Source organism: Fonsecaea pedrosoi (assembly GCF_000835455.1).
Source record: "Fonsecaea pedrosoi CBS 271.37 unplaced genomic scaffold supercont1.5, whole genome shotgun sequence".
NCBI classification, from domain to species: Eukaryota; Fungi; Ascomycota; class Eurotiomycetes; order Chaetothyriales; family Herpotrichiellaceae; genus Fonsecaea; species Fonsecaea pedrosoi.
In genome coordinates this window covers 2,434,396-2,461,064 of record NW_013550611.1, presented here as the reverse complement: position 1 = coordinate 2,461,064, position 26,669 = coordinate 2,434,396, and the positions used below count along the sequence as shown (strand labels likewise).

Genomic DNA, 26,669 nt, shown 5'->3' with positions numbered 1-26,669 from the left:
ATCGCCGACCACGGCGGTAGTCTGCGCCAAAGTGCTTGACTTGGTAGATTCCTCCCACCCTCTCTTTATGATCAATCACTCTCTATCCACTAATCCTTGGATTCCCGGTGACCACCTCTTCAGTGCCGTCTACCCGCTGTCTCTTAGCATCAGCCCCGTCGGCAGTGATCGATGTTACATGATGCTGCTGCACATTGCTCACGTCTCCCAGCGGTGTTCTCTTCGCTGCCTGCAACACGCGGTCAACTCCACTAGGGTCAACTAAGCTCAGTGCGTGACCAGGGCCTGAGTCCAAAGGTCCTCGTCTCGTGGGAGGTCGGTATGCAGAAGTATTAGGCCCTCGCGCGCCTGGAATCGGTCCGCTGGGGCCAGGAGCACCCAATCGTCTCATCGGATCGGATTGTGGGTTGATGACATTGGTCCGGAGATTGGTGGTATCTGGAGTCAAGTCTCGTTTCAAGGGAATAGACCTGTTGTGATTGACCCCAGAGGTCTTGCGGATAGATGGACTTTCAGCATGCGGGTTGAATCGGGGTGCTGTCGCCGCTGCAGCAGGAATCACGTTGTTGTTCTCATCCAGAACTTCAGCAGCCCTGGCTGAATAAAAGCCAACGCCTTGACCTGCTTGCTGGGGAGGCAAATGGTGGGGGGGTAGAGGTGAAGCCGCCCGAGAGACATTGTCAATAGGCGGTCGAGAGTCTCCTGTCAAGGGTTTTACAACAGGAACCGGTGCCGCTTGGTGCCGCTGGCCGGGCAGAGGTTGGGGGATGACAGTAGTGGGTGGAAGCGTCTGGGCAGGCTTTGGGAGCGCCACTCGAGGATCACTGCTTGCTCTGGCTGCTGGTTTGGATGGCGTAGTCATCAGATCAACCCTAGTCTGTGGGTGAATTCGTTCTGAGGCCGAAAGACCTGACTTGTTTGTTGAATCTGTCGGCTCCGCAGGTAATGAGACTTCATCTGGATGCCCCATGTCGACACCATCAAAATCAAGTTCTTCAAAGTCTGCAAGCTCAAAACTGTCCTCAAATTCAGGCGTTTCTTCTTGTGCGTGTGTGGAGACAATTGGCTTTCTCTCTTCGGGCGCCTTTTTAGGTGCAAAGTCTGCGTGTCGATGGAGCATACCCTCGTCCCATTTGGTGCTTCCAACCTTCATCTTTGTGACCTTGGACAAGTAACTCTTGTCATAGACGCAGTTGCCCAAGACATTGCCAAAATTTCTCAGAGTCCTCTTCAATGCATCCGTGGTACCCTCCTTTTTAGCCTTCTCAAAAGCAGCTGCTTTGCCTTTGCAGTTCTCAATTTGTCCGTAACCAATGTCTTCGTGGTGGGAGCCGTCTTTCAGCGTTACCCGCACGATGACGGAGAGACCGAGAGAAATCTTGCCCGTCTGAGGGTTCTCGTCGACAAAATCGATCTGTATGTTTTGAATGGAGCTGCTCCAGCCATTGAAGCCGAAAACCTCATTGGCAAGACTGATGGCCTTGTCCGCTGCCAGATAGTGTACTTTTGAGCCACCTGGTCCTGCGCGTGATGAGATATACTCCGGTCCTAATTGTTTGTCTAGCCGACTTTGCAGGGTGGCAATCTCTTGAGCAGTATATTCTGTTATTCGTGGCGGACGCTCTTCGAATGGGTTGGCTGTCGTGCTGCCGTTTGGCCTGTGCTGGTCACCTACACTGTCAGATAGTTAGCAATTGTTCTTTTAAGAACATATCAGACAAGACCTTACGCAGGCATCGCAGTGACAGAGTGAACAGATCTAGCCTGGAGGAGGTTGTTCTGCTATGACATAAGGAATAGGTGAGTCGCGATTTGACATTGGAGGGGGGAAATGCAAGCTAGGCTCCCTCAGCGCGCCGCCTCCATCGCGTCGGATGTCTCTGAGAAACACCAATCCACGTGACCATGGTAAGCCTTGCCAGCCTTGTACCTTGAACGCGTCGTAGTCACGTGTCGCCCACTAGACCGATCTGATATGACGCAGCTGCCCGCTGTTGAGAGGCCACCAAAAAAATTGCTGAGGGACCAAAGTTGTGGGTGTGGGGTCGAATATTGAGAGCACCATCCCATACCATCCCGTCCTATTCTCCAACTTTGAGAAGAAATTCATACCTTGTGACCATTTACTAGAGATGACACTGAAGGTTCTGATCTTGTAACCCTCATGTCGCTGACCTCGAGACCACCTACGATTCTATCATTACCCTAGTCGTCGAAGAAGCAGCCCTTGGTGGCTCCTCACCTTCAAGATACATAGCTAGGTCCTGCTTCCTCGCCGACCCGCCCGATCGATACCAACCCTCCACCAAAATGTTCTTCCTCCTTCGCTACATTCTCTATTTTCTAGGCCTCTACTTCGTCACCATGTTATCCTGCTTCGCTCTCTATACCTATCTTCCGAAGCCTCCCAAAATCCTCGGCTTCGTCGCGCGCACCATGGCCGCCTACCTGAGCCTCATAGCCTGCGCAGCGTATGGCACAATTTCCTCTGCTGTCCTCCGAGTCTTTGGTCTACATTTCGCATATGCACAATGGACGACAGCCAAAGCGTTTAAGAATCTCTGCACCTACACAGTGGGGGTGAAATTCGACATCTTGGACGACGGCTACGAGATCCTAAACAACACCCGCCCCGCCGTCTTCATCCTCAACCACCAAACAGAGCTTGATGTACTGCTACTAGGCTGGATATGGCCAAAATACTGTTCTGTCACGGCCAAGAAGTCACTCCGCAACGTCCCCTTCCTAGGCTGGTTCATGACGCTCTCGGGCACTGTTTTCATTGATCGGGTGGACAGAAGTGCAGCCTTGAAGGCTTTTGAGGGTGCTGCCAGGACCATGCGGGAGAAGAGACAGAGCGTTGTCATATTTCCCGAGGGAACGAGAAGTTACTCGGTGGAGCCGATGCTGCTCCCATTCAAGAAGGGGGCATTCCATCTAGCTGTGCAGGGTGGTGTACCTATTGTCCCGATCGTGGCAGAGAACTATAGCAGTGTGTTGAGCCCCAAGGCTAAGAGGTTCAATGCTGGAACAATCCGAGTCAAAGGTTGGTTAAATGCTCGACTGGAAATTGTGCATGAACTACGGACTCGCACTAACACATTGTACAGTTCTTGATCCTATTCCTACAAATGGCCTCACGGCCGTGGACGTTGATAAACTCACACAAGATACTCGTGAAAAGATGCTCAATGCCATCATAGCCATGGGTAAAGATTCCCAATCACGATCCGTACAGAACAAGAAGGACTCGTGAACGCGAAACATCAGGGCTCGGCAACTTATGACGAAGCTGAATATCGAAATGTCGATATCAGACTGTTACGGAAAGGCGGTAGAGATATTCGAGAAGCCGGTCCCGTCCGTCTCACATTAGGCTTGGAGGGTTCAACACTTCGCGTCCTATGAACGCCAGCCGCTACAATTCTTCATCCTAACCCCCGGATCTTCTTTTGGGCTATACCTCTTATGAGTGGTGGTTTCCCATTGACACACGACTATTACACAAAGAAGTCGAGCGACAAGCAACTAGTTCTGCACTACGAACTTAGGCTGTCGTGGGAAGAAGGCCTTGTTCGTGATTTGCGGTATAAGCAGGGAACGATCCAGGACATCACTACACGGTCTACGGACGACTGAGCTAGAATTTGATCATGTGGGGTACTTGCTACTGGGTCACTGAAAGCCCTTCTCCGTGCGGCGAGAGAAAGGAGCGGTTCAAGTGCCAGGATCAAGAGACCCAGACCAAGAGGGCACACGAGCATGCTATTCAATGGTTTCTGGCAGGTCCAACGACATACCCCGGCGGATGTTGCTGCGATTAACGACAGCGTCACGGCCACTATCCAAGCATCATCAATTCTGTTGCGTCGATTCCTTTCCACGCTGAATTGCATAGCAGAGGCGTTCTATAATACGGCATGGCATACGAGGCGAGCAAAGCAGTAGACGAGATATGCAAATGAAATCTATTTCTTCCCACTTGTTTATGCACAACTTTCATGTCCCTTTTCCCTCTTCTCGCCGGCATCTCTAGTCGTCATAATACCAAGCACAAGGACAATCCAAGTTCCATCTAGTTGCTAGATATCTATGGTGGTGAAAAACCCATGTCGGCTTGCACGGCAAGGGAGCAGGGGAGCAGGGGAGCGAGCGAGCGAGGCCGTGCCGCCGATCGGTCTGTCTGTCTCAAAACTTCTCAAACGGTCGAACCAGAAGGCCCGTCTGGCCGAGATGTTCTTTGACTTGGGCGACGGTGTATTCGCCGCGATGGAACTGTGTGGCGCGGGAAGGGCAGGGCGGGTTTGAAGGTCAGTAAGCGGATATCTCCAATTCGAATTTAAAAGGGTGGGTTGCAGACGCAGAGAAAGGGGACAGTGGCTAGGAACAAGGCGACACAGAAGCGGGCAAGGGAGTGGTGAGTGATGACTATGATGATAGAGAAAAAGAAGCAGGGAGAAAACTCACCATGCCAGCACCCAGTGCTGCGTCCACGTTGGTCTTGCGAAAGACCTCCTCGAAGTGGGCGGGGACGCCGGCGCCCGAGGACGCGATGACAGGCACGCCGACGGCGGCCTTGACCATGTCGATCAGCTCGAGGTCGTAGCCGCGGTTACTGCCGTCGCGGTCGATGGCGTTGAGCAGGATCTCGCCGGCCCCGAGGGCCTGGACGGCCGTGCACAGCTGGACGACGTCGAGGTCGCGCGTCTCGCGCCCGCCCTTGATCGTGCACGCGTACCAGACGTACTCGCGGCCGTCGGCGTCCGGGAAGGCCGTGCGCACGGTGTGGTGGGTCGTCTCGGACGGGGAGGAGACCAAGACGCGTTTCGGGTCGACGCTCACGACGACGGCTTGCGCGCCGTACGCCGCCGAGATGGTCTCGATGGATGTTTTCCCCGTGAGGCGGCCGCCGGAGTGGTACTCCTCAGCTGCCAGCACGGCGTCGGACCCGATCGACACCTTGTCGGCGCCCGAGGCAAAGTACAGTTTCGCGACGTCGAGCGCCGACACGTTCTGGCCCGTGACGGGGTCCGTCATGTCTCGGATCCCGCCGCCGATCGTGAGCGGCACGAAGACGGTCTCGCTCGTCCGCCGCAGAATCTCCAGCATCGGCAGGTCCGTGATCGGGCAGTCCCGGAAACTCGTGATGTTGAGAAAGGTGATTTCGTCGGCCCCCTGCTCGTAGTAGCGACGCGCCATGTCGACCGGCTTGCCTAGGTTGCGGACTTGTCCCGGCCCCGTGGTCGACGTGTCGGATTTTTCCCGCACGTCGTACTGGTCGCCCTTGGTCACGACGAGGTCGCCCTGGTCGTTGGTGCGGACATCCAGACAGGCGATGATACGTCGGGTCAGACCGTTTTTGCCTCCATCAGACCTCCCTGCCGGAGGTGAAGGCGCTCCATTTGCGGTCGAGTTGGTTCCGGGTATGGATGCAATGACTGGATCCGACCAGGTGTTGCCCTCAAGAAAGGCTTTGATCACTCTCAGACCAGCCGCGCCAGATTTCTCGGGGTGGAATTGCGTCGCAAACACGTTCCCCTTCCCGATAGCCCCCACATACGTCTCGTCGCCGTAGGTGGCCGTGGCGACGACCCATCCACTCGCCTCGAGCTCACCGGGAACATAGGGTGCGAAGTAGCTATGCACATAGTAGTACTTACTTCCTTGGTTAAGACCGTAAAAACTTCTTCCTTTCCCTGGCGCGGTCGAGTGGGTGGGATCTAGGTCAGGGTGCAACGTCGAGGCATCGTTCCAGCCTATACAAGGCACAGACTTCTTTGAGCCGTCTGCGTTGTCGGCTGAGAAGCGTTTGAGTGATGTAGGAATGATATTGAGACCCGAGACATTGGGTGCCTCTTCTGAGCCGGTGAACAGCGCTTGAAGACCCACACAGATGCCGAAGAAAGGCTTGCCGCTGGATATGTGGGCTTGAATGGCGGGGAGATAGCCTGCTTTGGATAGAGAGGTTAGGCAATGACCAAAGTGGCCAACACCTGGAAGGATGATTTTCTGTTTGGAGAAGTGGGAGGAAGGTCAGACTCAGCCAGTATGAGGTACATTGAGTACAGGTGAGAAGGCAAATGAGACGAGAGGCAGAAGTCAGTCCGCCGGAACCAGGAAGCGGATCATATAGCAACGCCGAGTCCTGAGTTCAGCCAACAGCCTCCAACACGAAGAGTCTTGGATATCTGGACTTCAGCCAGCACTGGCACCTCCACGTCCGGCCCCGAAGGAGTGACTCCTTTGCCAAAGATGTACAACATTGCCAGAAGAACACAATATCTGCAGGTCGGATAAAGCAAGGCCTGCACCTGTACTGCAAAGCGACAACGACAGAGCAAGAGTCACGCGACTGGAGATTGCAAACACTTACATCTGCCTTTTCAACGTCCTGAGGACTCCGGATCCATTCAACTTCCCATCCGCACTTTTCAATGGCGTTCACCAACGAGCGAATGTTGCCCGCGACGTAGTCGAGCAGGTGGACTTTAGGCATCGTCCCTATAGACCGGGGAGTCCGGTCTCCCGAATGGATAGACTAGAATGGAACCCGAGTCGGGGTTTTGGTAAGAGGCAGACAGGCTCAGTGCGGGAAGCAGTGTTTGGATGGTTGTCGTTCAAGGTAGATCCATCTCGTTGCCTGTTTCAGCTAAAGTAACTCGACGTCGTCTTTTTCAGGGGCTTGTCATCGGAGTTCAGAGTGGGATGTGAATTAGTCAATGACAAGTTGAGGTTGAGTTGGAAAATGAATAAAAATCGTCGGCCAAATTTGGAAGTGAGTCACGCATTTTCATTGGCTGCTGCAGACGACGACGAAGAGAAAAAAAATTGTCTGAACGGCCTCAATCACCTCCAAGTGAAGTGTAATACATCGAGCCATTTACTGTCATCTGACATTGTATAACCAGAGCATTAGACAATTACTTCAGTCGTGTCATGCATCGTTTCTCCAGCGCTATATCATGACTGTTGTCTCGCCGGCCACCAAAGAGTCAAAAACTACTCCTGCGAAGAAAACACCAGTCCAGCTCCATCCAAACAACTCAGTTTCCATTGTCATATTGTACAAACATGTTGGTATCACATTTTTGGTCGTGTCTCTCATTGCGCCTGAGCCTAGTGGATCTCATCTACTGCGTTGTAGCCCTGATAGCCTGCAACAAGAGCGCAAAGATCAACCCTCTAGCCACATTTTCCATTTGCAAGCAGTCGAACACTTTCCCCAGCGCTTCTCCACTGGCAGCGGTGCCCATCACACTGGTCAAAGCCTGTGGCATACCTCTCTCAACAAGCAGTTTCCTTGCTTTCACCCGTAGCTTCTCCTTCTCTTCAGCAGTCAACTCTTTGGGCCAAGTGGACCTCTCTTCCGTAGTTGGGAGAGTGTTGTATCGCAGAGTATTGATATGGGTCGCCACTCCCTTGTCGGAGAAATTGGCGTCGAGCACACTTTCCTGAAGTAGCATACGTATGGACTCGAGCTGGGGGTTGTTTGGACGGAGGAGGAACGTCTTCGCTGCCCCCAGGAGGGACAACCGGATAGACCACGCACCCGAGAGAGAGTAGAGCTCCGTGAGGATAGCGAAGAAGAGTTCTATCAGGATGCGCGTTTCTTCCTCCGAGATTGGAATATCCTTCTTCGCTCGTCGCGACGATATCTGTGCTGGCACATTGTTCGTGGAGAGTGCAGAGCTAGAGTCTGCCCGTTTCAATGACTCAGCAGGAGTTGATGGAATGGCCGTAATGGTGTCTTGACGAGGTCGTGGCGGCGTCTCTGGTTTAGGGAGCGTGATCGGTTGGTAGTCGTCCGACATGACACTTGGTGGTGGTGGCATTGACAGGATTTCTTCTGATTGACGCCCCGATTCAATCAAGCCGATCGGCGATTGAGCATTTTCCTCCTGAACCGCGACGCCAGCGTTGGGTCTCGCGGGCAATGGGGGTGGCTTGGCTTCAACGCTATCGGTGCTTTGTCGCGGCAGGTCCTGGCTCAATCGTGAAACTGAGATGGAGGACTGTCCTGTATGGTTTCTTGTCGGTGTAGGCCTTGCTGTGATCAGCCGCTTGGGTGCGCCGCCGACTCCGGTTGCCACGGCTCCAAAGACACCTTGTACACCTCCTAGCACCGCCTTGCCGCCACCAGCGATATTCTTGCCGCCCTGTCCCAAAACATTGATGAAGTTCTTGCCAACATTTTCCAAGGCAGCACCTCCCTGTACCAGAACATTCTTGCTCTGTGCAGGTGCCTTTTGGAGACCAGTCTCTTTGTCGAGGAATTTCTTCATAGCTTCCGTCTCGGCCAATGGCTCATATTTGACAACAAATCTCAGATAGGCCTCCAAGCTTTGAGACAGTGTCGCACTCGTCTGGCCTTTCCAAGCGGGCAGGTTGGGATACTTTTGCCCAAATTCTGGCACGCCTGAGATGCGAGCAATTGTGGTTAACGTCTGGTGAAGGGGTTCGAACTCTGGGTACTTGCGAGACACCATCCAACCGGGGTAGCGATGCGATGCAGGTTCTATTTGCAGCAAATACTCATTGTTCGGTCTCTGGCGGAACACGGCTCGTTCATTCATGTCGCCAAGGTCAAGAATCGTAATTGAAGCGTTGTGCAGTGTCAAGGGAACCGCCATCATGGTTTCGACGGGCGCCGGGGCGGTCGACACAGGTGGTAGCACGTTTGGTACTGTTTCTGCGAGCTGATCGAAGCTGGTGAAGGATTCTTGTTCTTTGCTGGGACTCGGAGTTGAGGACTCATAGGCATTGCCGTCGTTGTCGAAGACTAAGGATGTGTCCAAAGACTGTTCTCCTTGTCGATTCCGATCACTACCTGAGGAGCTTGGTGTTGCCATTCCAACATCATTGGTGGCTACCGAACTGGTTTCTTCGGGTTCGCTTGCGCCCAGTCCGCGTTTTCGCCTGGCTTCGTCCTCAGCGATCATCTCGTTCAGTCTCTGAGCTTCCCGCATGGCCTCTTGCATTGCTTCTTCAGCCCTACTCATCCGACGATCGTGGACTTTGCCGTTATCAACATTCTCCTTCGCGTGCGACATAGCTTCATTCATGTCTTCAACGCCAGCATCGATAGCATTCATGAGTTCGGGCTCACCGTCCTGCAACAAGGAAACAATCCAGCCATTGATAAACTCCGGTTTCGAGCACATATCCACGGTAGTCTCTAGCACCAGTCCTGCTAGAACTTCTCGAAGGAAGGTTTTGACTGGAGGACAATTATACGACTTCGGCTCGAGAAAGTTCTGTAGGATATCGTCCGCCACGAGGTTGAGCTTGCGTTCTTGCTGCTCCCTGCTGAGAACATTGGCCAAATTGCTGTCCGGCTGGAATTGTAGGTAGGTTGTCACGGCAGTCTCTGCATCCTGATTAGACGACGCCTTGAGGGCGGTGGAGAGCTCGTTCAGGAAGACAATAATGATGGAAGTCGAATTGGCAAAGAAATCGAGGACCGGATCGGCAGTCCGTTTGCGCGAAAGATGGTTGGAGAAGGAGACGACGAAGCTGCTAAAGGTCTGTCTGCACCTCGCGGGAAAAGACTGGTCTCTGGGAAGAAGCGGACTATACCACCATTCGACGTAGTCTCTTATAACAGCATCGGTCAGCTGGGTGAGAGCGACTCTTGTTTCAGGCTCAAAATCAGAGTAATCCAGCGTCTTCAGATCGACTTTGGAGTCGCCGGGACTATCGTCCTCTTCGTTCTCGGGCTTCTGTCTCTTGTCTCGCCAGTCCAGCACTCTCTGCGCTACTTCAATACCCAGCTCTTTCCTCCTCTTGTTGATCTCTTGATTGTCACCGTCCGCTTTCCCCCCATACTGATTTTCCCAGGTGGCATGAAGGACAACGCCGCCAACTGCGCCAATTAGGACTAGACCAACTCTCCCTAAGACCAGGTATGTAGAGGCGCAGAGGCCTACCGCGCAGGCCCCCAGAGTTTCATTGCTCGCATTCGCAAAGAACTTGAGTGTAGCATCGAGCACCGCAGATGTCGTCAGCGCTTTCGACGGTAGCGGTAGCGGGGCGGTTGTAGGATTTGATTGTGATTCCTGTTCGGGGACCGTGGATAGTTCGAGATGAACACGATCGCCTTGAGGCGTTTCGAGAGGATGAGGTGTTTCATCCATGGCCGCTTTCTCTCATAGTCATCGCATTCGAGTCCACCAGCGCAGACAAAGGCGTTCCTCGACGTGTTGTTCAGGTGCCAGCTTATGTAGCAGGGCAATTCAAAGGACACCGTTGAACCCGCATAAGCCGGCCTTTCGGAGCGCGTGTTAAGGCCCAGGAGGAAAGAAAGGGGCGTACGAACCCTGCATGGTTCAAGCCTCCGCATGGCGCGGATAATCAGATATACGGACCCCTGTCGCCCCATCTAAAAAGTTTCTGCCGCAAATGAGAATTGTTGATTCGACGGCTGCACAAGAAGTTGTTCAAAAAAAAGCCATGAATCTTTGGTGCTATTTTCTATCGACCGTTAATATCTATAATTCTTAGCACTTCCAGCAACCAGCAAACACAGCCTGCGCCATGTCCGATCGACTTTGCTCAAGCTGCCATGAGCCTCTGCTCCTCGAAGTTGAGCCGGATAGCGATGTTGAAGATAGCAAAGCGGCTGCCCAAATACAAAGTGTGCCCGACGACGTGGAATTGTCCTGTGGCTGCCATTACCATTGGTATGTGTGTTGCGAAGTCTCAGATTACGGTGGCTCACTCATCTTGTCAGGGAATGTTTTCTAGAGTCCTACACCCTCACAGAATGTCCGAACTGCGCCAAAAACATATCCCTTCTTTCTTCCGATGGGTCGCAACAGGTATTGGTTACTCTCCGAAACGAGGGCGGTGTTCAAGAGCGTTATGATATCCTTCCTGCAGCCACAGAAGAAGCCTACCTGCGCGCATATCCTGAAGAGCGGAAAGGACATGCTTATTTGGAATTCTGCCGGGAAGGCGACATCGATGCCATTATTCACATGATAAAGGACTCCGACGAAGACGATGAACAAGACGACATGAAGACAGGTGATATATTGCGATATCGGGGCACGTTCGAGGGCATCGAGGGCTCGGGTTTACACGTCGCCATCCGATATAATCAACAAGAGGTGGCATGGTTACTGCTGGCTCTCGGGTCTCAACTCGACTGGGCCAAATTCCCCTCAGTTGTTCTCCAAGCCATGGAAGGCTTAGGACTACGCCCCGAAGACAGGAAGGGTGAGCCAGACATTAGGACTCTGATCGACAGTGAAGGGCGAACACCCGCCGCATTGGCACGAGAGCTCAAAGGCGTGTGGACAGAATGGCTGAAGGAGGACCGACTGAATCCTTGACTTGTTTCAATTTGACTTGGTTTGTCACACGCCATAATTCTCGTATGGACCCGCATGCGTCAAAGGTCGAGAGAGATCTAAAGCAATAGGCGTGGTATATTTGTTCTGCGACGTCCGAGTGAATCATAGCAGAATGGAGGAGTGTCGCTGCTTGATGCAAAGAAGACGCCGGGTGGATGATATCTTGTCGAGTCAGGAGTCCTTGGTCTGCTCCCGATCTCGCAGAATGTATTTTGTATGGGTACCCTGAGCCACCACGCTTTTATTCGTCCCTTCACCTTTGTATATGGTCACAGTGGTGAAGCCCATGTTTCTTCCCACCTTGCTGACATTGCCCTCGATGGTCAGAACATCGCCCAGCTTTGCGGTTGAGACGTAGGAAACATGGATATCGGTGCTCAATCCAGTCTTTTCTAGGCCTGTACTGGCAATGGCCATGCCCCCTGCCCAATCAACAATGGTTGCGGAGACTGAGCCATGCAGACCACCTTTGGAATTGAGTAGAGTCGCTGAGACTGGAAGCCGAGCGACCATGGAGCCATCCGTGGCACTGACGAGTTCGATGTCCGAAAAGAAGAACTGGTAGACAGGGGAATTCTGGGAGACGCGTGCCCAACATGCTTGGACGCTCTCCAGAGGTGTCTTGACTGAACCCATCTGGGACAATTAGAGTAAGATAGAAAGCAAATATTCAACTGTTGGTTCTATAGTCTTGTGATACAACGCAAAGTTAGAGGAAAGGGAAAACGCTTGTGGTGCAATGAAAAGAAGGGCTGTCCACAAAATATGGATTGAAAACTCCTAGGCGCAGGCGAGGAATTTCGCCGCACACCGCCTTTTGGTTGGGGCCGGCAGAAAAAGTTACTGTTGCTTCTCCACAAATTGACACTCGCCGCAACCTCGAAATTTTTTGGCTCTCCAAACGTCTGGCAGCCACAGTATTGAGCACCGACACAGCACCATGGCCGAATCCAAGAAGCGGAAGGCCGTAACAAGAGATGTTGACGAGGATGCAGCTGTGGTGTCTGGAGACGAATTCGATTTTGCACAACTGGATGGAACTCTCGCGGACGAAGAATCTGCCAGTGGCAGTGACGAAGACTACTCGAGCACGAGCAGTGGCGCCGAAGACGAGAGCGATGGGTTGTCCATAGGAACTGAAGAGTCACCCCAAGAAGATGATGAAGAGCTACTTAAGCCCAAAAAGAAAGGACAGACAGAAGACATTACAGAGGTGGACATTGGCATCCGGGATGTGGCTTCTACTTCTGAAGAGAAGGACCCGGGCACACTTGATGAAGTACCGAACTACGAAGTCGTGAAAGATGCGAACGGGAACGACAGATATATCTATCCCGAGATAGACCCCGGCGATGATTCGGATTATTCAGTCCCAGACAACGAAGCTAACACGATTGGGAATATTCCACTCTCATTCTATGACTCTTATCCTCATATCGGCTACAACATAAACGGGAAGAAGATCATGAGGCCAGCCAGAGGAGAAGCCCTGGACGCGCTACTTGATAGCATTGAGGTTCCCAAAGGATGGACTGGCCTTACAGACCCTGCCACTGGGAAACCTTTGGAACTCACCCGAGAAGAACTGGAGCTGCTCAAGAAGGTACAGATGAATGAGGTCGCCGCTGACGGATACGACCCATACGAGCCCACAGTCGAATGGTTCACCAGTAAAACCGAGATAATGCCTCTGAGTTCCGCTCCAGAACCCAAGAGGCGATTTGTGCCGTCCAAACACGAAGCAAAACGAGTCATGAAGCTTGTTCGCGCAATCCGAGAAGGTCGAATTCTGCCATACAAGCCGCCTCAAGATGAAGAGGAGGAGGAGGATGAAATACAAAAGTATGATATCTGGGCCGACGAACAACCCAGGGCAGACCATGCCATGCATATGCCCGCCCCGAAACTGCCTCCTCCGGGGTTTGATGAAAGCTACCACCCACCACCAGAATACCTTCCAGACAAAAAGGAGAAAGAAGCCTGGGAAAAGGCCGACGAAGAAGATCGAGAGAAAGACTACTTGCCCACGGATCATGCCTCGTTACGCAAGGTGCCAGGTTATGAGCGATTCATCAAAGAGAAATTCGAGCGATGTCTGGATTTATATCTTGCACCTCGAGTACGCCGAACAAAGCTCAACATTGACCCTGATTCACTCTTGCCCAAGTTACCAAATCCGGATGAACTCAGACCATTCCCCACACACGAGGCCGGCCGGTTTCATGGCCATAAAGGTCGTGTAAGGTCTTTGGCCATTGATCCTTCCGGAATATACCTAGCTACTGGTGGTGATGACGGCACTGCCAGGGTCTGGACTTTGATGCCTCCACGAGAAATCTGGTCTGCAAAATTGGTCTCGGATGCTGCAGTCAATGTCGTTCGGTGGCGACCCGGAAAAGATACACCTATATTAGCTGCCTGCGCCGGCGAAAACATCTATCTCTGCAACCCTCGACTGGGCACAGACTTTAGCCCAGAAGTCGACGCTGCGCAAGCGGTCCTGGACGCAGGATGGGGATACGCGGCGTCCGAAAATACTACATCTAAATCCACAAGTGTCAAGTGGAGTCGACCGACCTCCTTCCAGCGGGATCAGAGGGTGGCTCTGGTCATTCACCTGGGACATACGGCGAAGACGCTATCATTCCATTCTGGCGGCAACCACTTTGTCACAATCTGTCCCGCAAGCAGCGTTCCAGCATCACAAGCCATTGCCATCCACACCATTTCAAAACATCAAACCCAACTGCCTTTCCGAAAGAGGCTCAAGGGAGGTGGTACTCCTCAAGCGGCACACTTCCACCCGACCAAGCCTATCCTGTTTGTCGCAAATCAACGTGTCATTCGAGCGTACGACCTGTCCAAGCAGACGTTGCTGAAGATCATCCAACCTGGCGCTCGCTGGATCAGCAGTTTCGACATCCACCCGACAAGTTCGTCCACCGCCGGCTCGGACAACCTGATCGTCGGGTCATACGACAGGCGGCTGCTGTGGATGGACCTGGATCTCTCGCCCCGACCATACAAGACTCTTCGTTTCCATGAAAAGGCCATCCGCACCGTGCGCTTCCACCCCGCGACGAACCGCTTCCCACTCTTCGCGGACGGCAGCGACGACGGCAGCATCCAGGTCTTCCACGGTCAAGTCACCAGCGACATGATGAGCAACGCCCAGATCGTCCCCTTGAAGGTGTTGCGCGGGCACAAGATCACGGGAGGCCTGGGTGTGCTCGACCTGGACTGGCATCCCCAGCAGCCGTGGCTCGTGAGCGCTGGGGGCGACGGGACCTGTCGACTCTGGGTTTCCTAACGCATGAGTTGAGATGCGGATGGATAGATAGATCTACACGATGTGCATACGTATGTACGGATGTACATAGCTTGTCAGAGTACCGCTTGTATGTCTGGCTAACGACCTGTGTCTCATGATGTGGATATCAGCGTCTGGAAAGTTACTGTCCCTCTATTCTATGATATCTGGTCACGGCCATTGCTTTTTGCTTCGGATAGCAGATCTCCCTTCCCTCTGCTTTTCATACATTTCTGATCCATGCATTCCATGTGTGTAATCGTACTGTCCTAGGGCCTTAACAACCTGATTCGTCGCTGTCGACGACCCTCATACCATGCGGAAAAAGTAGATGTATGCGAACTTCTTCATTTCGTCCACGTCCGCCGCCTTGACAACCTTTTCATCATTGAAGAGAACCCACTGTCGTTCCTTGCCTTCTCCTGGAATCGACTTTCGAATGAACGCGACATAATGACCGGCATGAATGCTTGCGCCTTTGTGGCAGACAATACTCTGAAGTTCAAACTTGGCAGGCAATTGATCGCTGCCGGGGAGTGCCTTTGGCTGACTGGCAGTGGCAGGGACATCTTCGCCGAAATCCCCTTGATCGTCAGGATGGCTGAAGACCCAGTCTAGAGCTCGATTGACATCACCATTGCACTCCCGCAGTGCTTTGCGTGCTTGTGGCACACTAATACCCATATCACCAAGCTGAGCAATCTTGTCAGCATCGTCAGCTGAGCCAGTTCCGCCGCCACCACCACCACCACCAAGATTCAGAGGTTCGTCAATATCGGGGTCATCCATATGCGAAAACAGCCAGTTCATGGCGGCCTCGGCGTCTGCGTTGCCTGTAGCGTGAAGTGCCTTTTCGCAGCGTACTAGAGGGAAACCCATAGACGCAAGTTGCTCAAGGGCGGCCTCGTTCGGGATGAATGTAGCTGAAGACGATTTAGACTCTCCCACGTCTGCATCTTCTGGCAGTTCCTCTTCGCCCGGTTGCAAGCCAGAGGATTTATATATGCTTAGGTCCAACGGCTCATCTGACACTTGAACAGGGATATCGAGTTTAGTTGGCACCCAGTTGATGATTTCGAAGCGAAGAGGATTGATTGCGAGGTTGCGGGGGAACGTCTTGAACTTGGATGACTTCGAAAAGCCTGCCTTGGAGCTACAAGCGGGACAGGTCAATTCCACGGAAGTGGAAGCGGTGAAGATGTCCAGGCATTCCTTGAGCGACACTGGCTCGAATTCGGCACCCTTCGTCGTATCTGCTGTTTCAACGTCACCGTTAGATACAGGTTTCCTCCTGACCGGTACAGGAATTGAGATGTTGTCTTGCTCATCAGTTCTATATCGCACTCGCTTGCAGTTCAGACACTGCAATCGTTGCTCCAGTGCAAAGCGAAAAGATTGGACGGGGTCTTCGGAAGGGCGAGATCCGTTGGAGATATTGATGAGCTTGAAGAGATGGAGGAGCAATTCAAAAGCGTCCTGTTGCCTCATAGTTGAGAACTCTTCATGTCCTCGTCCGATCAGGTGTTTGAACATGGCGGGGGAGAGACCTTTCTGATGCGGTACTTCCGGATTGTCGGGAGTAGCACGAACGGTGTTTTCGGGACGAGAATAGCGGCCGGAGAGTATACCGTCAGCGAGCTTCCGCAGCTGTGTCTCTAGGTCTTCGGCAGGGAGTTCAGTGGCTGGAGGCGGTTCGTCAGGGTGGTAGTACCGCTGTTGAAAATCCGGCAAGGCGAACAGGCATTGTACAGTGCTTGCAAGGTAGCAACTGTTGCCAATATTCTTTAGACCAGTGAGGCCAGGCCCAAAGAGTGGGGATAGCTCTTTGCCATCTTCTGTTGTCATTGAGAAGTCCCATTTCAAATTCTGCTCCACCTGCATCTCCATGAGGCTCTTTTCAGTCTTTTCCCGTTCCGCAATGTTGATGCCCCAGTGAGCGAGGTGCTTTGCAAGGTCTGTATCAATCCGCTCCTCATTACACTCGTAGCAATAGACGTCGGCATTGCCTTCCGGGGTGATGGAACCAAGCTTGACGGCAACGGCATGACCGGTCTCTGTTGCATGACCCAAGCCATGGGAGTTGCCACCGATTCCACCGAACTGTGCGCGGCCACACCCAAGATTACCACATTCCAGGCAGAGCCACAGGTTCTCCTTTAGATCACACATGGAACATGAACCCAGGTTTTGTGATTCAATCTGTCGGCTAGGCTGCTGCTCCAGACAGAGTGTGTGTTCGCACGGCGTGAACTCTTGCTCCCAAGCCTTGACTTCTTCTGATTTGGCAAAAGTCATGGCCTTCATGACTCCATCCACAACTGCAGGTAGATTTCCCGAGTCCTTATTCAGATCTTGTATTTGACATGCATAGCACTTGACTCTTGTCACTGTATCATACTTGTCCTCCTCTGTTTCCGCGGCAATGGCGAGTTTGGTGAGCTTTGGTGGGGGCTCATCCCGTTGGACTTGTTTCCGGGTTCGTTTGATGTTTAGAACGAGTGGATGTTCCGTAGAGGAGTGGTGGAGTAGCGAGTGATTACGATCTCCTGCGCAGCCACCATTGAAGCAGTGCAGGCAGACGTCAAGACCAGCTTCATCGTCTATGGAATCGAAACATTGGGTGCAGTCTTCGCGGTAGACACTCTGGTTAGGTCTGGGGGGTCGGAGAGTATCTAGATAGGCATGAGGACACTCCATTATGACTGCGAAGTAAACTGAAATGGGCTGAAAGGCAGAAAACCACCTAGGTTGATCCGGGACAAAGAACGATGAGGTTGAGAAGGTCAGACAGAGGCACAAGAGCAGCCCGCAGTTAAAGTGACGAGGCTACAGCCACCAGAGCTGCAAGGCTGACATACTTCGCAGTGGCGCTGATTGGTTAGTAAGCGTCGAGGGGGAATCGAGGGGAACAACCCCTCCAAAAGCAGCAGCACCAACCGCCAAACTGGGCAACTTGTCGAACCGTGTTTCGGTGGTGCTTCACTTGTAAGCCAACTGCCACCTAGCGAAGTCAAACATGGACTCCCTCGATGTCAGTCCTGGGTGACCAAACTTCATAGATACCTTGTTTCACATACCAATTCCCACGTTGAAGAAGTCATTTATGCGGCTTATGGCCATCTCTCGTGTGCTCCAAGGATACCAAGACTGTGTTGTTGGTGGATTAACTTGACCCTTGATGGATTCATCTTGGAATTACGCGACCCTGGACTGAAGACCCGTCTGTCTGGTCAGGTATCCTACCTAACATGGCCCTATTACAAAATGAAGAGTAAGGATGTCCCCCTCAAATGTACCGCGGCGGACCGTGCGGAGATTCTGGCTCAGTTGTCATGAAATCGATCCCGCTGACTTAGACGCCAGTTTTGCCATCTGGTTTCTGCGCACATCTTACCTAGGGAGTGCGAAAGACGGCACTGCAGAGCGACTCATCAATGTTAACTCATCAATCTTGAATACTCCTGGGTTCCGCGCAGCAGGCTGGTCAGCGGACCCTGTTCACCGGACATACTCTCCGCCCATTCCGACCTCGATCAACAGCGAGTATCTTAAGGAAGGCTCCGAGCTGCAGCGAATAAACTCTCAAGCTGACGAAGAGGATGAAGGTGGCCTCGTCACTGGTAGAACCAGCAACGACACCATTGGTCCCGGGTTTAACGTCAGGCGAAGAAGGAAAAAGGAGCATGTTGAGGATGACGATAGCAGCGATCTCACCGACGAGTCTGACGAGGAGGCCGACGGTGCACAACGTGCTGCGCAGCAAATTCGTTTCGCAAAGATGCCTTCCCGCCACCGAGCCGACTCATCTCCCATCCGCGGCTCGGATGTCGACGGGGAAAGGACATCCCCTTTGGCAGGCCCTACGGACAACAGGCGCCGAACTGGCTCTCTTGGTGCTGTCGAAGCTGTCAAAGCTCGCGCCAGGCGAGATACTACCACAAGCAGCGATATGTCTTCTGAGAATGAAGTCGACCCGGCCTATTTCCAGCGTCGTCAAGTCCATGCAGGCCAAAGGTCTAAATCTGCACCCAACCCCGACGAGGCTCCTTTGAGGGTCAGCGCAGGTCCAGGTCAACCAGGAGATGTGCAAGATGACTCTGATGCGGAATCTGTTGGATCTGCAATTTCTTCCGAATTGGGCGAGACCATGGACTCTGCATCACTCCTCAACACCATGGAGGACAGAAACCTTACATCTACACCGCCCACGCTCGGCAGTTTGACCGGCTCAGGCTCTCGTTCATCTCTACCAGAATCACCCAAAAGGCAACGAACGTTGCCAATCCTGCATGAGCTACCACCTCCTCGACCTATTAGTATGATACAGCCCAAGAGTCTACTCACAGCGGCCCTCGGTGCTCAGAAAAGGGCCCCGAGCAACCCCGTACAGGCATTTGCCGGTCTCTCTGGCAAAGGCACTCCTAACCCACTTTGGGTCAAGATATACACACCGTTCGCAAGCGATGCCGATGAGCCTTTTGAGATGCCACTTGCTCGTAACTCCAAAGACGGTAGTCTGGTCACCGTCGCAGAAGCGATCGGTCACGCTCTGTGGAGATATGGGGAGGAAAAGCGGGAACCTCCTCTCAAGCCTGAACAGCTCGATGTCAACAAGTGGACATTACGGATGGTCGAAGATGGAGAGGTGGATGATGATTTCCCACCGCTCGTCCGTACGAGGCCAATAGCGGACTTCACGTACAACAACAACAGAGGTGGCCGAGGTCGCGCAAGAGATCGTCCATTTGATGAGTTTGCGCTTGTCGAAGCTTCTGCGGCTCAGTATGAAGCGAACAAAAAGGAAACGCCTCAGTTCATACCAGAAGCAGCAGTAGAAGTCGGCCCTGTCGCCGCGCTTGACGGAACTACACCCCAGTCTCAGGCACCACCTCCTCCCCCAGCAAAAGCACTGCCGTCACGGACCAACATTCTTCTGGCTGGCCAACCATTCACCTCTGCGCTGAGCAACACATCTTTAAAGCCTGCAGATCTCCCAGCGCCCGCCGCACCCCAGGCTACTCCGCGAATGGGCGCTACAAAGACGATTCGGATACGATATCTGAACCTCGAAATGACCGCCCAGACAATGACTATGGAGATTTCGACGGATGGTTACATTGCTGAGATTTTAGACCATGTCTGTAAGAGATGGAATCTTGAAAAGGCTGGATTCGTTCTAAAAGTGGCGGGGACGAATACTGTTGCACCCTTGGACCGCACTGTGGAAGCGCTAGGGGCACGATCTGAATTGGATCTTGTGCGTCGAAGATTCGGTGCCGGTGCCTCCTTGACAGGCTCGCCGGGAAGCTCCTCGCCAAATGCACCACTCTTGCTAGACATTCAAGGTCCCAAGAAAGGCAAGAGAGGTCAACCGCTCCACCCGTTAGCACAGAAACAGGACCTTTTATCGAGTGCCAGCAACTTCAAGAAGTATTATGTCACGCGCAAACAGCTTGGTGGATTTGCTCAAGGGAGTCAAAGGGTGCTTGTGTTTGATGGCGACATTATCCATGTCATGCCGGCAGACACCAGCTCCAATGCAAAGTTCAGCTCGATCGCATTCACCGATATCCTGAAGTGCAAGGTCAGCTCCAAGCACCCCAAGCTTGTTCGAATTGTAGTGCGAAGAATTAACGAGTCGAAACGATATGACTTTGAGGCGCGCACAGCAGGCGAGGCGCAGGAGATTGTGGACGAGGTAACACGGGAAATGAGGTTGGCACGAGCATGAGGGAAGCGAGCTTTGCTGGATATGTATCCAGATATACAGGACATTTATCTGTTCGGCTGTTTTGTTGGCGGCGTCATTGAGCGGAGGACGAATACCTGTACACAAAGCTGCATCCATGCACCGTACTAAGTACCCAGGTATGTATAGGGCTTTGTATGGTTAGGCGTGGTGGGCGCATTGGGCGTTCTTAGTGGGATTATGTCACCCGGGGATAGCGGGCATAGACAGCGGTGGTGCGGACAGCCCCGGCAAACCTCGGCTGGGTCGGCCAGTGGGTGCCTTTATCTACGACATACGTAAGGAGGGGTAGCTCTTCCACCACCACGAGCCAGATACTAGTGGACCGTGACATACGTGGCTGAAAGAGACGAGGTGAGTGGGCAGAACTGTGAATTGACTAGGCAATAGGCAAACAGATGAAGAGGAATGAGAGGAGCGACAAGAGTTGACGAGCAACAAGCTGCCTGTGAAAGGGCGATTGTCTGGTAATCAGTTTCCCCACATCTCTTGAGGACGAAGAAAACACCATCTCTCGCCTGGCTGCCTGCAATCGCCACAGCCTGCGTCTACCCGCAGTGCTTAGTGCTGGCCTGGGTGTTGGTGTTGGTGCTTGTTCTCCTTATTCACAATCTAGATTCCGCACACCTAAATCCACCGGCTACTGTAACCCCCCTCGCTCTTTGCTCCCCCTGTACCGCCCGGCATTGGCCCCTCACCAAATGATGCTCATCACTGGTGCCCTCATCGCCAATAATATCATCCACCACACCCAAGCTCAACAAGTTCGCCCTCCATCACCCTCTTTACCTAACCACTGAATACTAGTGACGACCCAGAGTCCTCCCCCAGCTCCTGGAAGAAGGGACGCAGAAAGTTCAAAGATCCCGTCTCTCAGCTTTCCAACTTGGAGCTCCGACCTGTCCTTTTCATTCCCTGTCTGTGTTTGTGATACACAACCTGTCTCCCCCAGTTCGATTGTGCTTCACTATTCCTTGAAAGGACCAAAAAAAAAGGAGAAGGTGTCAAAGCTCGATCTCAATCCTGACCGATCTTATTGTCGCGGTCGTCACCTTCCCCTCCACTCTTTATTGGAGCTTATCAGCTTGCGCTGCAGCTTCCCAGCGACCAGCCCATTACCCGACCGAATAATCGAGCAAACCGTCTTGGATTGATCCTGGCCTCTTTTCTACTTTTGCTGCGAGCTGCGAGCTGCGGCTGTTGCTACCCCTCCCCACTTCGCAGTCCATTGCCCTCCCTCAACTAATTCCACGTTCCACGTTGCGACTCGGTGGGCAGTCCAACAGGCCTCCGAGCTCCTGTGAATCATCCTATTGTTAGCATTCCAACCTCTGGGAACGTGCGCTTCCCTGCGTCACTCAAATGCCGACCTTTGGAGGTCTCCTCAAGAAAAAGAAGACCAAGGAGTCTTCTGACGACAAGTCCGCTCAATCAGGCGGAGGCAGTTATCAGCCTATTCAATACAAGTCCTCACATAAAACCGACACCTCGTCGCCTGTCCCTTCCAAGACTACAGGCGCCTCCGATGTACCCTCCCAAGCCACCACGGCTGTGACAACCACCTCCACTCCAGAACCTCATGCCAAGACGATCGAAAGTAACGGCGGCGTCGATATGAACGCTGCTCCTGTTGTCAGCCCTTCCGGGGGCGTGGTGGATTCCAAGCCGGTGCAGAGACAAACGAAGGGCAAATACACCCTCTCGGACTTTGCAATCCAGAGGACCCTGGGCACGGGCTCGTTTGGGCGGGTGCACCTGGTTCAGTCAAAACATAACCAACGCTTCTATGCCATCAAAGTCCTGAAGAAGGCCCAAGTGGTCAAGATGAAACAAATTGAGCATACAAATGACGAAAGACGTATGCTGCAACGTGTCAAGCACCCATTCCTCATCACACTGTGGGGAACGTTCCAGGATTCAAAGAACCTGTACATGGTCATGGACTTTATCGAGGGTGGGGAGCTTTTCAGTCTGCTTCGAAAATCTCAGGTAATACCTTGTGCTTGATTTGTCTGCTATCAAGCTAATGTTGAATTTTTGCGACAGCGTTTCCCTAATCCTGTAGCCAAGTTCTATGCTGCCGAAGTCACGTTGGCACTGGAGTATCTGCACGGGCAGAACATCATCTACCGCGACCTGAAGCCGGAAAACCTGCTGTTGGATAGACACGGTCACGTCAAGATCACCGATTTTGGCTTTGCCAAAGAAGTGCCTGACATAACGTGGACCCTTTGCGGTACGCCAGATTACCTCGCTCCGGAGGTTGTAGCCTCAAAAGGGTACAATAAGTCAGTGGATTGGTGAGCTTGCCTGTCGCCGTGTTTTGAGCGTTCGCACTAAGACGTCTCCAGGTGGTCTCTCGGGATCTTGATCTTCGAAATGCTGTGCGGATTCACTCCCTTCTGGGACGGAGGGTCCCCTGTCAAGATCTACGAAAACATCCTCAAAGGAAGAGTCAAATACCCTCCTTACATTCATGCTGACGCTCAAGACCTTCTGGTTCAGCTGATCACAAACGATCTGACAAAGAGATTGGGCAATTTGCACGGAGGTCCAGCAGACATCAAAAACCATGCGTGGTTCGCGGAGGTTACCTGGGAAAGACTGCTGAAGAAAGATATTGACGCCCCGTACGTCCCGCCAGTGAAAGGTGGAGCTGGTGATGCCAGTCAGTTCGACAAATACCCCGAGGAGACAGAAGAATACGGCAAGAAGGGAGAGGACCCGTATGAAACCCTAATGACCAGCTTTTCTGAATGTCCGAGAGCTGACATGATACCCAGATTCGGCCATTTCTTCGTGGACTTTTGATTATGACGTCGCCACAGCGAAGATGGAAAGGAGCATCGTACAAAATGCTACCGAGTACGGAGTACCAGAGACAGAAGACCAGAAATCAGGCCTTGTCCCTGTAAAATGACTGCCAGATATTCTGGTTCGATACGACAGGAGCAACAACAAAAAAAGTGGCCCCGGATTCGATTTGTGCTGCAGCCGGTGCAGTCCTCGTATTAACGAATTTTGATGATAGCGGATACGGCTCTCAGGGAGAAGCCACCATGAAAATCTGGTGGTGAACGTGGTTTCTTTGGATTTGTGGTTGCAGTGTTTAGTGGGCCGCGGCGGTTGTGGATGTTGTTGTTGCTGTGTATAATGATGGCGACGATGAAGCGAGGAGCGGGGAGCAAGAAGCAGGAAGCTGAAATATCTATGATGACTTCAGAAGGCGATATCGGGAATTGCACAAAGCCCTCGGTGCATTGTACCAGGACAATATCGGCACGGGTGGCCATGAGATATCGACTTTGCATACTTGCCATTCAAGAAGTTATCCCTCTGATGCACAGAAGCAGAGCAGTTGAGCCTTGGATGAGCCTCTGCCTTTTCAATGCAGTAATTTTTTGTGTCCTCTTCAAACACGTCGCATCTGATCTGTCGGGAGAAGGTAAAGACCAGAGAAGCAGTAATATCTAGTGTTAAGCGGTCCGCGGCACTGGGGCATGAACTACTCGTAAAGATCATCTGCTCCATCCATAACTGCATCAAGCATGTCTTTGGAAATTTGGTTGCTTTTTTCAATTTTTGACGGTCCCCTAAAGTAAAGACTATTGTACAGCTATGTTGTGGAATCGAGATCTATACAAAGCAAGCGCGGGTTTATGGCGAAACTCGTAACTTGTAAACCACCCCAAACAACGACGTTTTTGAGGAATAAGTCAGCAGAAGATCTCTGTTGAGAAGTGAAAGGAAGGCTGCTTTGTTGTATACATCTGAGAGGCGTGTGCAGGCTTCGAAAAAGCGCCGAGTCGACATCAACGAGGCTCCAAGTCGACAGCCACTAGAGCGTTGGAAGTGCTTTGGTGGGCGACCACTGCACTCGCTGTGATCGGGTGTCCAGTGCATCATGTACAAAAGAGCACCGGCTCATCATGGAAGTGGTCGATTGATCGAGTCTGAAGATGGCCGGCCTGGCCTCGTCCCATGCTCCTCCTGCTTGGCTTGTGGCTCGCACCTTTTGGGAGTCAACCAGGTTCCAATAATATGGATGCTTCTAGGATCCTGCTTTCTCCAGCCCCAGCCTCATGAGGCTGGCCTTCGCAACGTCACTGTGCGAGTCCGCTCAAAAAAGCTCCTTTCCCCCTCCAGCACCGGCACCCCCAATTCCACCGGCCAACGATGCGCTCTCCCTCTGCAACCTCGCTGTGTATGTCCGGCTCGTGACGTTCCATGCATCAATGTACTTCTCCATACATGCGGTCAAGCACTTTTGTTCTGCCGAGCTCAGACTACTGCCGGGATTGGGGACGCATTTCTCAAAGCAATTCGTGTGGACATTGGAGATTAGCTGCTTTGCGTTGGCGACGTTGGATTGCTCGCTGATAGCGGACTGGATGCGCTGGAGTGTCACGCCCGGCGTCGTCGTTGTACCGCCAGTAGACGAGAATGAGGAGGATAGGGGGTTCGTGACGGATGTGGACGAAGAGTCGGAGGATGATGATGTCGATGAAGAGTTGTCTTTGGACGAACCGCCGCCGAAAAAGCCGCCAAAGGCCATTTTGTCACAGTCTTCTGATTATGTACTGACGATCTCTGTCGTCTTGAGTTCCTAAGTCGGACGGGGCTTCAGGTGTGCTGTGGAACTTGCTTGGACAAGCGTTTCTGTTGCACGGAAAAAGTACCTCTACAAGAAATGTTGACTTGTCGGGTTGTTTAGAGACCTAGTTAAGTTTTACCAGGCAGGTCGGCCGGGCGGTGGTAGCTCGTAATAAAGCCATGCTGCTGGCCGCCTATAACAATTGGCCGGAGTGACTTAATTGGCAGGGGCCCCATCGGCAAACCATTTCGTGTTCTCCACAAGCCCCAGTTCACCTGCGTCGAATAGTCTGGCGAAACTGAACACCTTTACAGTAGTCCGACGTGACAATTTCACTTTTTTCTGCGCCTTTAAGGGGTGCCTGCGACAACTATTGAAGACACAGCTGTGGTCTTGCCATGAAGTCTCCGTGACAGAATTCTTCCCTCACGCTATCGCGAAACTTCTGAGCAACAGGCACTGTTCTGTTCAAGATGTGGCCATCTAATGTTTGGTCGTCCTTATGGCTGCTGGCGGCATGTGCGGTGGGCACGCGAGCGGCGGTAGAAGCAGACCCAGAGATGAAGAGTGTCCCTGTGAGTTATGCTACACAATTAGTTCTCCTCCTGCGTTTGCTGGACCACTGGCTAACACTCTCTGTTCTCTCGTCAGCTGCGAACACACAGTCTCGCGCCTCCATACCTCGACTCGGACATGTCAAGTCGGTGGTTTGATTTTGGTGGTGACACAATCATCCGCGCCGACCAGTACATACGCCTCGCCTCCGACATGCCCTCACAGTCAGGGTGGATCTTCTCCCGAATACCGCTGACGGCGACCAACTGGGAAGTGGAATTCGAGTTCTCGATTCACGGTAAAGGTCACCTACACGGCGATGGGTTTGCGATGTGGATTACCAAGGAGAGGGCGCAGCCTGGTCCGGTATTCGGGCACGCCGACCGCTTTGAAGGATTGGGCATTTTCTTCGACACATACAAGAACAACAGACCTGGTGTTGTGTTTCCTTACGTGATGGGTATGATGGGAGACGGCAAGACTTCATATGATGCGGCCAACGATGGGAAAGCGAACGAGATCGGTGGTTGCTCGGTAAGATAGGAGCAGCTCCAGGCACCTGATATGAGACTGATCAAGGATGACACACAGGCTCGAGGGTTGCGCGGTGCTTCTATCCCCACCAAAGCAAAATTGACTTATTTCCAAGATAGGTCACTTTCGCTCCAGCTACAGTACAAGTCGACCGACGCATGGATCGACTGCTTCTCCATTACCCCCACAGCAGATCAGCCATTGAAGATGCCCAACACGGCGTATTTGGGTTTCAGTGCGCACACAGGCGAGCTTTCGGATAACTTTGACATTATCAGCGTGGAGACTCGGAACCTCTACAACCCCGTGGCAGCAAACACCGGGAGAGATAAGGCTGCGCAAGCACGGACAAGTGGGAGGGGAAGAAGCACCAGACCGCAGGGTGGTGGTTGGGGATGGTTCTTTTTCAAGTTGCTCCTCTTCGCTGGTGTGGCTGGTGGCGGCTATGTTGGGTACAAGAAGTACAAGGAGAAGCAGCGGTATGACGGATTCAAGGGGTTTTAGGGGGGGTGGGAATCAGAGGAGTTCTGGGCGGCATGGGTAGGTCATGACTCCTGCTTGTACAATGATCAA

The 26,669-nt window shown here is 52.7% G+C and overlaps 12 protein-coding genes across 12 annotated transcripts; 6 read left to right on the top strand and 6 right to left on the bottom strand.

The window, feature by feature from the left end:
- Positions 1-82: 82 nt before the first annotated feature.
- Positions 83-1,737, bottom strand: Z517_08364 (uncharacterized protein; the record flags this gene model as incomplete). The annotated part of the gene is made up of 2 exons (XM_013426880.1): positions 83-1,676; positions 1,730-1,737. The coding sequence occupies 2 exons, from the start codon at positions 1,735-1,737 to the stop codon at positions 83-85; spliced, it is 1,602 nt and encodes a 533-aa protein (XP_013282334.1).
- A 573-nt stretch (positions 1,738-2,310) lies between these two features.
- Z517_08363 (uncharacterized protein) lies at positions 2,311-3,256 on the top strand (the record flags this gene model as incomplete). The annotated part of the gene is made up of 2 exons (XM_013426879.1): positions 2,311-3,046; positions 3,111-3,256. 2 exons carry the CDS (start codon positions 2,311-2,313, stop codon positions 3,254-3,256), a joined length of 882 nt encoding a protein of 293 aa, XP_013282333.1.
- Positions 3,257-4,188: 932 nt separating this feature from the next.
- On the bottom strand, positions 4,189-6,496 carry Z517_08362 (imidazoleglycerol phosphate synthase, cyclase subunit; the record flags this gene model as incomplete). Its single annotated transcript, XM_013426878.1, has 3 exons — positions 4,189-4,275; positions 4,468-6,009; positions 6,374-6,496. 3 exons carry the CDS (start codon positions 6,494-6,496, stop codon positions 4,189-4,191), a joined length of 1,752 nt encoding a protein of 583 aa, XP_013282332.1.
- Positions 6,497-7,130: 634 nt separating this feature from the next.
- On the bottom strand, positions 7,131-10,133 carry Z517_08361 (uncharacterized protein; the record flags this gene model as incomplete). Its single annotated transcript, XM_013426877.1, has 1 exon — positions 7,131-10,133. The coding sequence occupies one exon, from the start codon at positions 10,131-10,133 to the stop codon at positions 7,131-7,133; it is 3,003 nt and encodes a 1,000-aa protein (XP_013282331.1).
- A 400-nt stretch (positions 10,134-10,533) lies between these two features.
- Positions 10,534-11,333, top strand: Z517_08360 (uncharacterized protein; the record flags this gene model as incomplete). The annotated part of the gene is made up of 2 exons (XM_013426876.1): positions 10,534-10,679; positions 10,730-11,333. 2 exons carry the CDS (start codon positions 10,534-10,536, stop codon positions 11,331-11,333), a joined length of 750 nt encoding a protein of 249 aa, XP_013282330.1.
- A 192-nt stretch (positions 11,334-11,525) lies between these two features.
- Positions 11,526-11,990, bottom strand: Z517_08359 (uncharacterized protein; the record flags this gene model as incomplete). Its single annotated transcript, XM_013426875.1, has 1 exon — positions 11,526-11,990. The coding sequence occupies one exon, from the start codon at positions 11,988-11,990 to the stop codon at positions 11,526-11,528; it is 465 nt and encodes a 154-aa protein (XP_013282329.1).
- Positions 11,991-12,294: 304 nt separating this feature from the next.
- On the top strand, positions 12,295-14,664 carry Z517_08358 (uncharacterized protein; the record flags this gene model as incomplete). The annotated part of the gene is made up of 1 exon (XM_013426874.1): positions 12,295-14,664. One exon carries the CDS (start codon positions 12,295-12,297, stop codon positions 14,662-14,664), a length of 2,370 nt encoding a protein of 789 aa, XP_013282328.1.
- A 309-nt stretch (positions 14,665-14,973) lies between these two features.
- Z517_08357 (uncharacterized protein) lies at positions 14,974-17,361 on the bottom strand (the record flags this gene model as incomplete). The annotated part of the gene is made up of 1 exon (XM_013426873.1): positions 14,974-17,361. The coding sequence occupies one exon, from the start codon at positions 17,359-17,361 to the stop codon at positions 14,974-14,976; it is 2,388 nt and encodes a 795-aa protein (XP_013282327.1).
- Positions 17,362-17,941: 580 nt separating this feature from the next.
- Z517_08356 (uncharacterized protein) lies at positions 17,942-20,395 on the top strand (the record flags this gene model as incomplete). The annotated part of the gene is made up of 1 exon (XM_013426872.1): positions 17,942-20,395. One exon carries the CDS (start codon positions 17,942-17,944, stop codon positions 20,393-20,395), a length of 2,454 nt encoding a protein of 817 aa, XP_013282326.1.
- Positions 20,396-21,775: 1,380 nt separating this feature from the next.
- Positions 21,776-23,224, top strand: Z517_08355 (cAMP-dependent protein kinase type 2; the record flags this gene model as incomplete). Its single annotated transcript, XM_013426871.1, has 4 exons — positions 21,776-22,402; positions 22,460-22,713; positions 22,765-23,139; positions 23,197-23,224. The coding sequence occupies 4 exons, from the start codon at positions 21,776-21,778 to the stop codon at positions 23,222-23,224; spliced, it is 1,284 nt and encodes a 427-aa protein (XP_013282325.1).
- Positions 23,225-24,533: 1,309 nt separating this feature from the next.
- On the bottom strand, positions 24,534-24,968 carry Z517_08354 (uncharacterized protein; the record flags this gene model as incomplete). The annotated part of the gene is made up of 1 exon (XM_013426870.1): positions 24,534-24,968. The coding sequence occupies one exon, from the start codon at positions 24,966-24,968 to the stop codon at positions 24,534-24,536; it is 435 nt and encodes a 144-aa protein (XP_013282324.1).
- A 512-nt stretch (positions 24,969-25,480) lies between these two features.
- On the top strand, positions 25,481-26,600 carry Z517_08353 (uncharacterized protein; the record flags this gene model as incomplete). The annotated part of the gene is made up of 3 exons (XM_013426869.1): positions 25,481-25,582; positions 25,659-26,096; positions 26,154-26,600. The coding sequence occupies 3 exons, from the start codon at positions 25,481-25,483 to the stop codon at positions 26,598-26,600; spliced, it is 987 nt and encodes a 328-aa protein (XP_013282323.1).
- Positions 26,601-26,669: the final 69 nt, after the last annotated feature.